Below are 14135 nucleotides of genomic sequence, written 5' to 3' on the forward strand. Positions count from 1 at the left end.
TTTTGTCATTCAGGAACAAGGCTGGGGTTGCTCCAGTGTGGCCTGGGGACCCTGGGGCTCTTTGAGGACCCTGGGGCTCTTTGGGGACAGTTTGAGGACCCTGGGGCTCTTTGGGGACAGTTTGGGGACCCTGGGGCTCTTTGGGGACAGTTTGTTGCAGCAGCTTCGGGACCCTGGGGCTGTTTGGGGACCCTGGGGCTGTTTGGGGACAGTTTGGTGCAGCAGCCTCGGGACCCTGGTGCTGTTTGGGGACCCTGGTGCTGTTTGGGGACCCTGGGGCTGTTTGGGGACAGTTTTGGGACCCTGGGACGGTTTGGGGACAGTTTGGGGCAGCAGCCTCGGGACTCTGGTGCTGTATGGGGACTCTGGTGCTGTTTGGGGGACCCTGGGGCTGTTTGGGGACAGTTTGGGGACAGTTTGTGAGAGCAGCCTTGGGACCCTGGGGCTGTTTGGGGACAGTCTGTGACAGCAGCCTTGGGACCCTGGTGCTGTTTGGGGACCCTGGGGCTGTTTGGGGACAGTTTGGGGACAGTTTGGTGCAGCAGCCTCGGGACTCTGGTGCTGTTTGGGGACCCTGGGGCTGTTTGGGGACAGTCTGTGACAGCAGCCTCCAGACTGAGCCCCTTCCCAGCTCCCCCAGCCCCTCCTGGGCTCCGTTCCTGTCCCAGCCCCCTGGCAAAGCGTTCCAGGTTCCCAGCCCAGGCTGAGGGAACAGAGGTAGGGTAGCCCCAGCAGGCAGGGCTGGCTCCCGAGGAGAGCCATTCATTATTGGCCTCCGAACAATTCACGCCGCCTGAGCCCTGAGCCTTTCACTGCTGATGGCAGGGGAGCGCCAAATTCAACAAGAGCCACATGGAGCCACTCCAGGCTGCACGAATGAAAAAAAAGGGAGTTTGAGTTATTGGAAAAACCAATTTGGCTTTATGGAGAGAGGTTTCCTGTGCCTCTCAATTATAGAGTTATAAATTCTAAGTGTGATTCATAAAAGCTGCGCGGCAGCAGAGTGAAGGTGGCGTGTCATCAGTCACTGGGAGGGAAGGGCTGGAGAATATTCAGAATATTCCCTGCATCCTCTGTGAGTCCGTGCAGGATCCAGGCTGGGGCCAGCCCTGTCCAGCTTCCCTTGGTTGAAACCATAAATCCTTGAGGTGACATTCATCTTCCCTTCTCAAGCTGTTTTTCTCTGTTTTGCTAAGGTGTGAGAGAAGCATATTTCCTTTATATATATCCCAAAGGTATAGTTTCAAGAATACAAGCAATATTCTAAAATTATCCTTCAAAAGGTTATTATTGCAGAGCTCTTTATGGATTAAATACAAGCGAAAAGCAACATCCTTAACACTTTAATTCCAACGCTCCTAAACCAACCAGGGTTAATTGCAAAGAAAGGATAGGTGCAAAGGCCTTTTTCCATGCTTTATTTTCCTCAGTTATGATTAGAATTCGCAACTGTCCCACTGTTGGTCTCCACACATATCACAAATACACCTGTTTGCACCTGACACGAAACACGGCTTTGTATTTCACATGGGCAAGCCCTGGGGAAAGCACAGAGTAAGTTTTGCAAAGCCCCTGGAAAGCTCAAGACAAACCCTCTGCAGGTGCTGTGGGAGCTGTGAAATGCTCCTGGCACAAGTTCCTGATTATTAACGGGTTTAAAAGTGCTCAACTGCTGTCCCACTGCAGACTTTGCTAAATGAGGACATCGGGGGCTGAAATCCCATGATGGAGAGCGTGTGGATCCGTCTGCATAGCCAGCACAAAGGGCTGGAGACCTGCTGGGCATTAAGGGGAGAATCGATAATCTGGGGTTTGAGGCTCCGTGGGGCCCTTCATTAGGAACTTTCCTCCTCAGGAGCTTTACAAACTTCCACGTCCAGCCGCCCAGATAAGTCTGGAAGGCAGAAATTACTGTGTCAGCGAGGAGGAAGGATTAGAGATAACAGGGAATTAATACTGAAATGCATATGCTATAAATATAACAGGATTACACTGGAGTTATGTAAAAGCCCTTTTCCTTCCCCGAGTCTCCTTGGGTGGGCAGGTGGGCAGCCCCCTGAGCTTCTGCCCTCGCCTGGGGCTGCCAGGGCATCTTTCCCTAACAGGACACAGGGGATGGCGTCAAACGGGCAGTGTTCAGTGGGATTTGGGGCAGGGATTGCTCCCTGGCACAGGTGCCCAGAGCAGCTGGGGCTGCCCCTGCATCCCTGGCAGTGCCAGGGCCGGGTTGGACACTGGGGCTGGAGCACCTGGGCAGGGGAAGGTGTCCCTGCCGTGGCTCTGCTCTTTGCAGTGTGTGTTTATTTTGCAGGTTATTGTTTGACTGTTGTTTGGTAGGTTTTGGGGCTTTTTTCCCCCTGCTTTTGGAGTGACACAGACTTGTCTTTGTTATTCAGCTGAGCCAGGTGTGGGTTTATCTCTTTGCTATTTAGCTACTTTTCTGCCAGGTTCCAAACCCCTTCCTCCCACATCCAGCTGCTAACCCCTCCTGTCCCGAGCAGTTTTCCTCCCTTGTATCCCCTGCCCTTGTTCCACCCCCAGTTCTCCCGATTAGACTGGGGAGTGTAACAACAAATAAAGTAACCCAGTTATTCCCTGCCTGCAAATGAATATTCTCAGGCCCATTTTTGCCCATTTCCTCCTCATTCCAGGGCTTAGCAGAGGCTGAGAGCTGTCAGTGAGGACTCGGCCCTGCCTGCAGAGCCAACATTAACTTTGTCTGAGGGATGATAAATCCCGGGCTCCTGCAGCACGGTGCTGAACTTGGAAAATGAAGCATTTAAACCACAATATTGCAGTCAAATTGCTGGTGAAAATCTCTTCATGTTGGCAGTGGAGCTGGAGGGCCTTTGATCTCTCCCAGCTCAGATGTTGCTGCCAAAGAGACTTAAGCCTAAACTTCACTTTGTAAAATAGACTTTTTTTGACACTTTCCTTTAAAAAAATAATCTCCTCCTAAGCTCAGGAAGCAGGGACGAGTGGGCAGCCCACAAGGAGATTTCAAACCCAAATAACGCAGGAAGGAGCCACTTTCAGCTGCTTCCATTGCTTCTGTAAATCCTGGGCTTAATCCCTGGAGCAGCTGGGGGGGAACGTGGCATTTGAGCCTGGGAGCCGGAGTGAAACAGCCCCCAGCCCCTCGTGGGGCAGGCAGGGATCCCCTGGAGCACTTGGAGCTTAAATGGTCCATGGTGTTACACCTGCCATGGCATGGGGTAAATGGTCAGGGGAAAGCTGTGCCTCCCCTCCCTGCAGCCAGGACTTGGGGACAGGGCTCATCCTCGGTCACTGGGGTGGGACTGAAGGCTCCTGCCTGAACTGAGCCCTCTGCTCATTTGCAGATCAGCTGCTATTTTTAAATATCCCTTTTTTTTTTGTTGGTTTGTTTATTTTTCTATCTGGATGACCCTAATTTTGGCTGAGGAGCTTAGGAAAGCAAAGAATGCAAGGTTGCTTTAATCTTCTTAAAGTTTGGCACCCTGCTCCAGGCGCCCTGTGCCAGGGCCTGACCACCAGGGAACAGTTCCTAATTGCCAATATTGCACCTGTCCCTGCCCCGTGGCAGTGGGCAGCCTTTCCCCTGGTCTGTCACCGATGCAGTTCGTGATGGAGAGTCCCTCCTGGCTCCCTCGGAGGCACCTCCAGACACTGAGAGCCCTTGGCAGGTGCTGGCACTGGGAGCAGGCCCTGGCGCCAGCCTGGCACGGGGCACCCCAGCGTGTGCCAGCGCCTGCCCGAGGTGTCCCTTCAGCCTGGGCACCCCAAGGGCTGCCCTCAAATGCTGCGGGCAGACAGCAGTCTCATTTTATGGGAACATGTAAAGATCCAAACATGGACTATTTAAGCCGGTGTTATGCAATGGGAGCTCTTTTAAGTCGTGATTTGTAAAGGCAGTTCAGATAATTTCCTGAAAGACATTCTGCTAATGATTAATTTAGAATATGTTTAATTCAAGTTAGAGAGATCAAAGAGGGAGCATTTTCCCTGTAATGCCATGCATGGTTTCACACTTTCACCAGATCCCAGGCACTGGGGGTGTCTGCTTTGTCCTTCCCTGCAATTCCTCTGTGGAGATGGCAGAGGAGAGCATTCTGTGCTGGTTTGGGGCAGGGAAGGGAGAGCAGCCTCGAGCACATCCCTGTGAGTTCTGTTCAGAGGAGGGACGGGATGCTGGGGATGCTGGGGATGTGCAGTCAGCCCCCGGGATGCTGGGGATGCTGGGGATGCTGGGGATGTGCAATCCCCCCTCAGGATGCTGGGGATGTGCAATCCACGCTCCCCTCCCGCGGCACCGGCCCCAGGTGGGGCTGGCACTCCTTCCTTGAGGTCCAGCTGGGAATTGTTATAAATTATCGAATCGTGAGCCAAAACCATCAAAAATTTAGCAAAGATTTAATAATTTGTCTGCGAGACCGAAGTTCGGTCTTCCAAACCACCACAGCCAAAGATCCAGCGTCGAGGCCGGGATCGGAGCCGGGTGAGGTCGGATCTGGCCTCCGGGTGCCAGAGTCTCCCCCTCGGTTCCCGCCCGCTGCTTCTTGCGGCGGGGTTTTATCCCGCAGTTTATTCTGCCCGAGGCAGAGGTGACCGAATGTTCTTTGTGTCTCTTCACAGAATGATTCAGGAGTTTGAGCTCCCGCATCCTGTGCGGGGCTTGGCTGCAGCAGCAGCAGCTCCTGCTCCTTGCAGGGCGTGCGGCCGCTGCCCCGGGCCCTTTTCCCCCCCCCGGTAACGGGGCCCGGCTCCGGGCTGGGGCTGGGTGGGCTCGGTGCTCCCGGGGCCCTTTCCCACCCCCGGTAACGGGGCCCGGCTCCGGGCTGGGTGGGCTCATCCCGCGGGCGCACCGTGCGAGGCGTGGACCCCTCGTTATTTCCAACACAAACGCATTGCTGCGCGGCACCGAGCCCCGGGCACGGGCTCCCGTGGGCTTCCCCCGCCGCAGCGCGCGGCTGCCGATGGCCCGTTTGATGCGATAAGGCGCCCGTTTGATGCGATAAGGCGCCCGTTTGATCCGATAGCGCGGGTGCCGTGTATGTGTCAGCGAGCCGTGCGCTCGGGGAGGCGGGGAGGCAGGCAGGCAGGCAGGCAGGCAGGCGGCGGCTGTCGGGAGCAGCCTTTGATCGGCGGGGATGCGGCGGCTCCGCGCACCGGGGCTGCCGGAGCGGGAGTGAATCACCGGGGGAGCGGGATGGGAGGCGGTGATGGCACAAACCGCGGGCACTGGCACAGCTGCGGCATCTGCAGCCCCCGGCAGAAGGCAGGAGGAGAAGGAGGGGAATTTTGGGGTTGTGGTGGCCAAATCTCTGCACGGAGCGGCCCAGGGCAGAGGGGGCTGAGCACACAAACACACCTTTGTTTGACAGCGGGCTGGGTGTGGAGACAGGTGAGGAGAGGCCGACGCGGAGCAGATCCTGCAGGGGGATAATGCTTGTTATCAGGGCGATAATGCTTGTTATCAGGGCGATGATCTCCCCTACAGCCGGCTCAGGTGTGGAACTGCCTCCCCGGGATGGTATCGGGACATTCCCGCCTGGGCCCGGGGGTTTTCATCGCTTCTTGTGGGGCATGACCGGCTCAGCTGCCCCTCCGGTGGGATGGCAGGAGGGTCCGGAGCCGAAAATGTCCCACCGGGAGCTGTGCGGGGTCTGGGCTGCCCGCGGTGTCACCTCACCAGCTCCGGAGCCCTCGCACCCATCCCCCGGGCTGCCACCGACCCTCTTTGTCCTGCAGAGAGATGCCAAGGGCCAGTACCTGTTCGACCTGCTGTGCCACCACCTGAACCTGCTGGAGAAGGATTACTTCGGCATCCGCTTTGTGGACCCCGACAAGCAAAGGGTGAGAGAGAGAGAGACAGAGAGCCCCCACAGCGGGCAGGGCTGGTGCAGAACGAGCTCCGGGGCCCTCCAGTCCCTCCTTGCCCTTGGAGCCCCGGGGCCGTGCACGGGAATGGCGGTGCGGGCACAGCTGTGGGTAACAGCTGTGGATAGCAGTTATTGATAACTATCGAAACAGCTATTGATAACAGCTATCGATAACAGCTATTGATAACAGCAATCGGTAACAGCTGTGGATAGCAGCTATCGATAACAGCTATGGCTAACAGCTAGGGATAACAGTTATCAATAACAGCTGTGGACAACAGCTATCGATAATACCTATTGATAATAGCTATCGATAACAGCCCGTGCTGCGCTCCTCACAAGGCTCAGGACAGCCGATTGCTGCTCCTGGGGCTCCTCTGCTGTCACAGGGGGCCCCGGTGCTGGGCCAGGAGCTGGCACGGAGCTGTTCCCTCACTGTGGATGGGGCCCTCTGAGCCTCCTGCTGCCCCAGCTCCCTTCCAGAGCCGCTCACCCACACTCGGGGGGCTTTTCTCGCCCGGAGCAGGACCCTCCTCTCCCTCGTCCTGCCCGCCTTGCCGAGTCACGGCTGTCAGGCGCTAATTGCCTTCTTTTCCTTGCAGCACTGGCTGGAGTTCACCAAGTCGGTTGTGAAGCAGATGCGGGGTGAGTGCTGCTGGAGGTCTGGGCAGCCTCTGCTCATTCCACCCTACATTTATTCCCGTTTTCTCGTGCCTGTCCCCTCGGGGGTCAGTTCCCAGCCCCCGGCCAGGAGCAGCTCCCCCAGGAGCTGTTGTGGTGGGTTGGAGCAGGGTTATCCCCACCAGCCCCACAGCCAGCACGGGGCAGCAGCTCCAGGAGAGCGGGACAGGAGGGATGGGGAGAGGGGCTGACACCGGGTGGTGGGCACAGAGCCACTGGCACTTCCCCAGAGCTCTGTCGGGACCCGCCCTCGCCACGGCCCTGCAGCGAGGAGTGCCTGCCCCTCCTTACCTGGGGGAACAGGGCAGGTGGGACCCGGTGTGACGGGGCTGCAGGGGACAGCCCTGGCCGCTGGTGACACGTGTCCCTGCTCTCTGCAGCCCAGCCCCCCTTCACCATGTGCTTCCGAGTCAAGTTCTACCCCACGGACCCCGCGGCGCTGAAGGAGGAGATCACCAGGTGAGGATGGCACTGCCAGGGGCACACGGGTGGGAGCCCTTTGTAGAGCCACTGGGATTTCCCGGTGCTTTGGGATTGTTCCTGCTGAGGGGGAAAAGCACAGGAGTGCCCACCTGAGCTGGTGAGCACCTGGAGCTGCTGTGCCTGGTGGGGAGCCCAGGCTGAGGGTGGGCACAGGGTGCCCAGAGCAGCTGTGGCTGCCCCTGGAGCCCTGGCAGTGCCCAAGGCCAGGCTGGACAGGGCTGGGAGCAGCCTGGGATGGTGGAAGGTGTCCCTGCCATGGCAGGGGTGGGATGGGATGTGATTTAAGGTCCTTTCCAGCCTGAGCCATCCCTGGGCTCTGTGACTAAAGCCCCTGGCTTGGTCTTTGGGTGCAGTCAGTTCCAGACCCACAGTGCAGGCAGAGCACAGCCCCAGCTCGGGCACAATCCCTGCTGCTCAGGCTGCTCCAGTGCAGGGCAGGCACTGTGCCCTGCCCCAGCTCAGTGTCCTTGCCGTGCTGGGCAGGGCTGGAGCGCCTGCAGCCCCCTGGGATCCTGCAGCAGCCAGGCTGGAGCGCCTGCAGCCCCTGGCATCCTGCAGCAGCAGCAGCAGCAGCAGCAGCATGTCCCTGTGACGTGGGCAGCACCGCACTGGGCTGGCAGCACGGCAGGGCTGGCACAGCACAGCACGGCACGGCACAGCCTCTCCTCAGCTCTATCTTTAGGGGCTCTTCGTGCTGCTCTTCCTGCTGGCAGGAAGGGCACCAGGACCCCACGGAGCAGCTCTGGAGACTGAGCTGAGGGTCCTCAGCAGCCCTGGGCACTGGGCACTGCCTGGAGCCTGCAGGGAAGGGCTCTGAGCTGGCACCTTTGGTGGGGAGCCCTGAGAGCCCCCAGGGCCAAAGGGTCCCTCCCACGGCACCCGAGGGGCTGCAGTGCCAGCCAGGGGCATGGCTGCCCAGTGCCAGGGCCAGGCTGAGGGGGTATGGGGAGAAATCCTTCTCTGCCAGGGTGGTGGGGCCCTGCCCGTGCAGGGGTGCAATGCAGAGAAGGATTTCCCCCAGACCCTGGTCTAGCTCTGCCTTCTGCCGCCCGCACAGGTCCAGGGGAGCTGCCCCTGCCTGCTGCCCTCTGAGGTGCGCCTGCAGCTGGAACCTGGGCTTAAATTCACCTTTCCCTGGACTGACCGCACTCTAATAGCAAGATTTCTCTTTAATGTACTTTATCTGTGAAAATTAATGGTTCACCTCATCATAAACTCAGATTTGAGCAATGAGGCGTGACCGAGGACTGCAGAGTGCAAGTCTGGTTATTTAAATTCATTTCTGAGCGCAGCTCCATTTTGGTGCTTCCCTCATGACTTATGTTTTTACCAGCTAAAGGTTTTCCCAAGCGCCACATGACGCAGCCCAAAATGTTACTTAGCTTTAAATTTACTGGAATGTGTAAATTTTTCCGAGATGGTTTGTCCTTTAGCTGGGCCCAGAGACAGGGATGGGGAGCACAGGAGGCAGCGGGCCCTGGGTGGTGCAGCGAGCACGGAGGAGGATGTGGGTGCATACACCGAGACCCAGAAGGACACAGAAAGTTGGGGAAGGAGGAAATCACATTTTGAGGAAGCTGAACACCCAGGGGGAATGCAGCAGGCACTGCTGGGCTCCAGATCAGGAGACCTGGCCAGGGTCAGCCCAGCAGTGCCACGTTGGGCTGCTGGGAGAGAGCGGGTGCCTGGGGGCAGGTATTCCATGTCCAGATGGGCTGTTTGGTAATCTGAAGTGTGCCTAACGACGGGCTCTCCCCTGTGCCCAGGTACCTGGTGTTCCTGCAGATCAAGCGGGATCTGTACCACGGCCGGCTGCTGTGCAAGACGTCGGACGCGGCGCTGCTGGCTGCCTACATCCTGCAGGGTGAGGCTCTGGGGCTGCAGGACTGCCTTGTCCTGCCTTGTCCTGCCAGGCCCTGCCAGCATCCTGCACTGGCAGCAGCTCCCTGACCTGCCCTGACCGGGGCACCCACCTGGCCTGGGCTGGGCTGGGTGGGGATGGGTGCTGGGCGCTCACCTGTCAGGCCACACCTGCACGGGCTGTCCCCAAGAGCAGCCCTGGGCTCATCCAGCCCCTGGGCTCCTGCCTGCCCTCCTGCCTGCTCCTGCAGCTTGAGCAATTCATGAATTTGGGATGGTGACCCTCTGCTGCCGGGTGACAGCCACACAAACAGCAAAATGAATGGGATGCAGTTAAACCTGGCAAAGGATGCCTCCAGTGGGGAGCAGAGGGGTGGGAGGGCGTTCCTGGCGGGGATGGGGATGGGGATGCACGCTGTGCTCTGGTCCTGCCGCTCTCGCCCACTGGATCTGTCTGCCACCAGCTGAGATCGGGGACTACGACCCGGGGAAGCACCCAGAGGGCTACAGCTCCAAGTTCCAGTTCTTCCCCAAGCACTCGGAGAAGCTGGAGAGGAAAATCGCAGAGATCCACAAGTCAGAGCTGAGGTAGGGGAGCTGCGGGGTCAGCGGCACCCAGAGCACCTCTGTGCCCCTTTGGGATTGTCACTCGTGTGTCACATCCAGCTGGGACCTGCTCCTGCCTCAGCCAGAATGGGGACAGGGACCCCTCACAAACCCTGCTGCCCTCACCCCTCTCCAGGGACGTGAGGTGTACAGACCATCAGCCATCCCCATTATCCCATGGCTCTGCTGATGCCTCTGCAGCTGTGTCCTGAGGGGTTCCCAGGGAGGGAGGTGGGTTTATCTTCCCAAAAACCCACCAGAGCTGTGTCCTGAAGGGTTCCCAGGGAGGGAGGTGGGTTTAAGTTCCCATAAAACCCACCAGAGCTGTGTCCTGAGGGGTTCCCAGGGAGGGAGGTGGGTTTATCTTCCCAAAAACCCACCAGAGCTGTGTCCTGACGTGCCAGGGCTGCTGCCCTCTGCCACCAAGCTCCCCGCAGTGTTTGTGCTGCAAGCAGGGAATCCATCCCCGAGTTTGGCGGCTGCCTTTTGACCTTGCCTGGGCTGCCAGCTCAGCGCGGCTGCTGTGGACGCAGCTGGCAGAGAGGCTGGGCCAGGCTGATCCTGTGAAAATGCAGAGGGAGCGTGCTGTGGCGATGCTCCCTCGCTACCAGAGCGCCCGCCCTGCCTCTCACCGCCCTGCCTGCCATGGAATGTCCTTTTCCCCTGCAGTGGGCAGACACCGGCCACTTCGGAGCTGAACTTCCTCAGGAAAGCCCAGACTCTGGAGACCTACGGGGTCGACCCACACCCGTGCAAGGTAAAGCAGCTCCTGAACCCCTTCCTGAGGCTGTTGCTGGGCTTGGGCTCCTCTCTCGCGACCGCTGAGGGGCTGGGCACTGTCCCCAGTGCGTTTGCCACCCACCAGCAGCTCTGGGGCTGTGCCCAGGGGCCGTGCTGGGGCCATCAGCCCTGCTCAGCCTCAGCCCATCCCTGGCCAGGGTGGGAGCACGAGGGACAGGGGGTGAGTGCTCTGGAACCCCCAGGGCAGCTCCAGGAGAGTGTTTCCAGCACACACAGCCGTGGCAGGGTGGTCGATGCCCTCTGCAGAAGCAGGAATGGAGGCAAGAACGAGGTCAGGGACGTGGCTGAGGAGCCAGCAGGCACTAATCTGGCTGGGACAGCCCATCCCTCTGCCCTGCCCAGCCCACAATCCAGTTTGCTGCTGGAAATGCTCTTTATTGACTGAGGATGTGGCTCTCTGCTCCCTGGTAATCCCATCACATGCAGATGGACGTGGGATACAGAGCAAACAGAAAATTCTGCGCTGGGCTCTTCCCTGGGGCTTTTCCCTGGATTGTGCCACATAAACACACATTTGCAGTAAATTGGGGGGGGTTTCCCTGTTTATGGGCAGTTTCTGAGTACCCAAGAGGTTGCTTTGCTCTGAATTCCCTCTGAAGCACTGGTCCTGCCAGCAGCCACCCACCTGTGACCTTTGCTGCTAGATCAAGTAATTGCCATCCTTTACTTCAAGAACCTTTTGAACATATTTGAGCTACGCTAATTAATGTTCCTATGAGGACAAACATACACTCCTGTATGTCTATCAGCAGAATTTGCCTAATTCATCAAGAGCTGCTGTTAATGTGCTTAAAGGACCTGGAAACCAAAGCTAAATGAAGCTAAATTCCTCTGTTCTCTTTTGCCCAGTGGACAAGTTTGGATGAGGGGTTTTTCCCTCAGCAGCCATCCTCAGTTCAGTGTCCCTTGACTCAATCCTGTCTGAGGTTTTCATGGTACTCTCATCGTAGATTTCTCCCCCGAAAAACAAACACAGAGGAAGATCTTCCTCTCTTAAGCAGGGCTGACTGAGTCCTGGGCTGTCCTTGGCGCTTGTTTTGTATGTAAATCCCTGTAGGAATGTGGGATTTGTGTGTTTGTGTGTGAGAGAATAGCAGGGGTCCCTCTGTTTCTCTGTTTCTTGTGATGGACAGAGCTTCTGGCCTGGCCAAAGAGAACCATGGAATGGTTTTGCTTGGGAAAGCCCTCAGAGGCCACAGAATGCAGCCATCCCCCAAAGCCACCGCTATCCGTGTCCCTGAGTGCCACATCCACACATCTTTTTGAGCCCATGTGGGGGCCTGTGCCCATCTGACACCCCCAGGAGGATAAACCCTTCTGCCAAGGCTCTGCTTCCTTCCCTGGAGCTTTTCCCACATTTGGGGGTGAGCCCAAGCCCTTTGGGCAGCCAGGCCTGAGCTGGGGCTGGCTGGGGCACAGGCACTCAGGAATGTCCCCGCTGTGCCAGGCTGGCATGTCCCCGCTGTGCCAGCTGGGCATGAGTTTGGGCTGCCCCCTGGGTGTGCAGGTGTGGGGCTGAGGCTCAGCACTCTCTGCCTTCCTTTGGCCATTCAGCCCTGCCAGCTGAGATGGATTTTGCTCCTGAGCACCCTCAAAAGCCCTCTGGGATCTGCTGGCCAAACCCCCCGGGATGGATCCAGCAGTGCTGCTGACCCACAGCTTCTGGGGGTGTCACAGCCCAGCCTGTCCCTGTGCCCCTCCCTGGGAGTCCCTGCCACTGGGCTGAGGGCTGGCACTGACTGCTGGCTTTGGACTGGCACTGGGACTGGGCTAAGGGCTGGCACTGATTGCTGGCTTTGGACTGGGACTGGGCTGAGGGCTGGCACTGATTGCTGGCTTTGGACTGGCACTGGGACTGGGCTGAGGGCTGGCACTGATTGCTGGCTTGGGACTGGCACTGGGACTGGGCTGAGGGCTGGCACTGATTGCTGGCTTGGGACTGGCACTGGGACTGGGCTGAGGGCTGGCACTGATTGCTGCCTTTGGACTGGGCTGAGGGCTGGCACTGATTGCTGGCTTTGGACTGGGACTGGGCTGAGGGCTGGCACTGATTGCTGGCTTTGGACTGGCACTGGGCTAAGGGCTGGCACTGATTGCTGGCTTTGGACTGGCACTGGGACTGGGCTAAGGGCTGGCACTGATTGCTGGCTTGGGACTGGGCTAAGGGCTGGCACTGATTGCTGGCTTGGGACTGGGACTGGGCTGAGGGCTGGCACGGATTGCTGGCTTTGGACTGGCACTGGGCTGAAGGCTGGCACTGATTGCTGGCTTGGGACTGGCACTGGGACTGGGCTGAGGGCTGGCACTGATTGCTGGCTTTGGACTGGCACTGGGCTAAGGGCTGGCTCTGATTGCTGGCTTTGGACTGGGCTGAGGGCTGGCACTGATTGCTGCCTTTGGACTGGCACTGGGCTGAGGGCTGGCATTGATTGCTGGCTTTGGACTGGGACTGGGCTGAGGGCTGGCACTGATTGCTGGCTTTGGACTGGGACTGGGCTAAGGGCTGGCACTGATTGCTGGCTTGGGACTGGCTCGGTGCCACCTGGGCACTGGCTGGGCAGGGCTCCCAGGGAGCCGAGTACAGCTGGGGGTTATCGTGTTCTGGGCTAATTGCTATATATAATATATATATATTTAGGACTTGGACGTCAGCGATCCTTGTGAGTCCCTTCCGACACGGGATATTCTGTGATAATATAAAAAATAACAAAATTAGACTATATATATTATAGTAATTATAGATACCGAATAAATAGCATATATCTATATAATAATTATATATACTTATATATAATAATTAGATATAGTTACAATATATATAGATATATAAACATGGACATTAATTGCATCAATTATAACATGCTATTATATTAATAGCAGGAATTCTATAAATGTCAATATGACATTTAATGTAGACAATTGCGGATAACTGTGACTCGGGATATTCTGTGATAATATGAATAAATAACCATATTAAACTATAAATATGGTAGCAATTATATGTACCAAATAAATAGCATATATCTACATAATAATTATATGTATCTACCCAGAGTAATATAGTTACAATATATATATACATAAATAGATACATATACATATATATGTATATAAATATATAATATATAAAATATAAAATATCTATGAATAAAAAATAATTATGTTATATAATATATATGAAAATACACACTAATTGCACCAATTATAACATGATACTATATTAATAGCAGGGATTCTATAAATGCCAACATGACATTTAACGTAGACAATCACAGATAGCGGTGGCGCCCAGGGCAGTGCAGCGCCCGGCTGTGGGGCAGAGGGGACGGTGGTGTGCCAGCTGTGCTGGTGGCAGCAGCTGCTCGAGCCCTGGCTGTTGCCTTGCAGGACGTGTCCGGCAACGCCGCCTTCCTGGCCTTCACCCCCTTCGGCTTCGTCGTGCTGCAGGGCAACAAGAGGGTGCACTTCATCAAGTGGTGAGTTCACTTCCCCAGGTGGTGAGCTCATTTCCCCGGGTGGTGAGCTCGCTCCCAGTGTGAGTTCACTTCCTCAGGCTCTGGGGGTGCTGGTGGGCTCCGGGCTGGGCTGGCACAGCTCCCACCTGCCTGTCCTTGTCCCTCCAGGAACGAGGTGACCAAGATGAAATTCGAGGGGAAGACTTTCTATCTGTACGTAAGCCAGAAGGAGGTGAGTGCTGCCCCTCCCCAGGACACCCTGGGCACGGTGGGCTCTCCAGAATGGGACAGCAGCACCCCCTGGCCCTGCAGGGCAGGGACGTGGGGACAGCAGCTGCAGCCCTGTGCCCCTGCTGGGGTCAGCTCCTGCTGCTGCTGCTGCCCCAGT

General features: G+C 57.0%; 1 protein-coding gene across 2 annotated transcripts in view; it reads left to right on the top strand.

Moving 5' to 3' along the window:
- FRMD5 (FERM domain containing 5) overlaps positions 1–14135 on the top strand; it is a 52073-nt gene that overhangs the window by 30683 nt on the left and 7255 nt on the right. For both annotated transcript variants that reach the window (XM_058033369.1, XM_058033370.1), the window contains exons 2-9: positions 5731–5835; positions 6464–6506; positions 6923–7001; positions 8792–8889; positions 9350–9473; positions 10161–10248; positions 13680–13768; positions 13916–13979. In XM_058033369.1, coding sequence (XP_057889352.1) covers positions 5731–5835; positions 6464–6506; positions 6923–7001; positions 8792–8889; positions 9350–9473; positions 10161–10248; positions 13680–13768; positions 13916–13979 — 690 coding nt within the window. The remainder of the gene's footprint in view (positions 1–5730; positions 5836–6463; positions 6507–6922; positions 7002–8791; positions 8890–9349; positions 9474–10160; positions 10249–13679; positions 13769–13915; positions 13980–14135) is intronic.

The sequence above is a fragment of the Melospiza georgiana genome, chromosome 13 (genome assembly GCF_028018845.1).
Source record: "Melospiza georgiana isolate bMelGeo1 chromosome 13, bMelGeo1.pri, whole genome shotgun sequence".
In the NCBI taxonomy this organism is placed as follows: domain Eukaryota; kingdom Metazoa; phylum Chordata; class Aves; order Passeriformes; family Passerellidae; genus Melospiza; species Melospiza georgiana.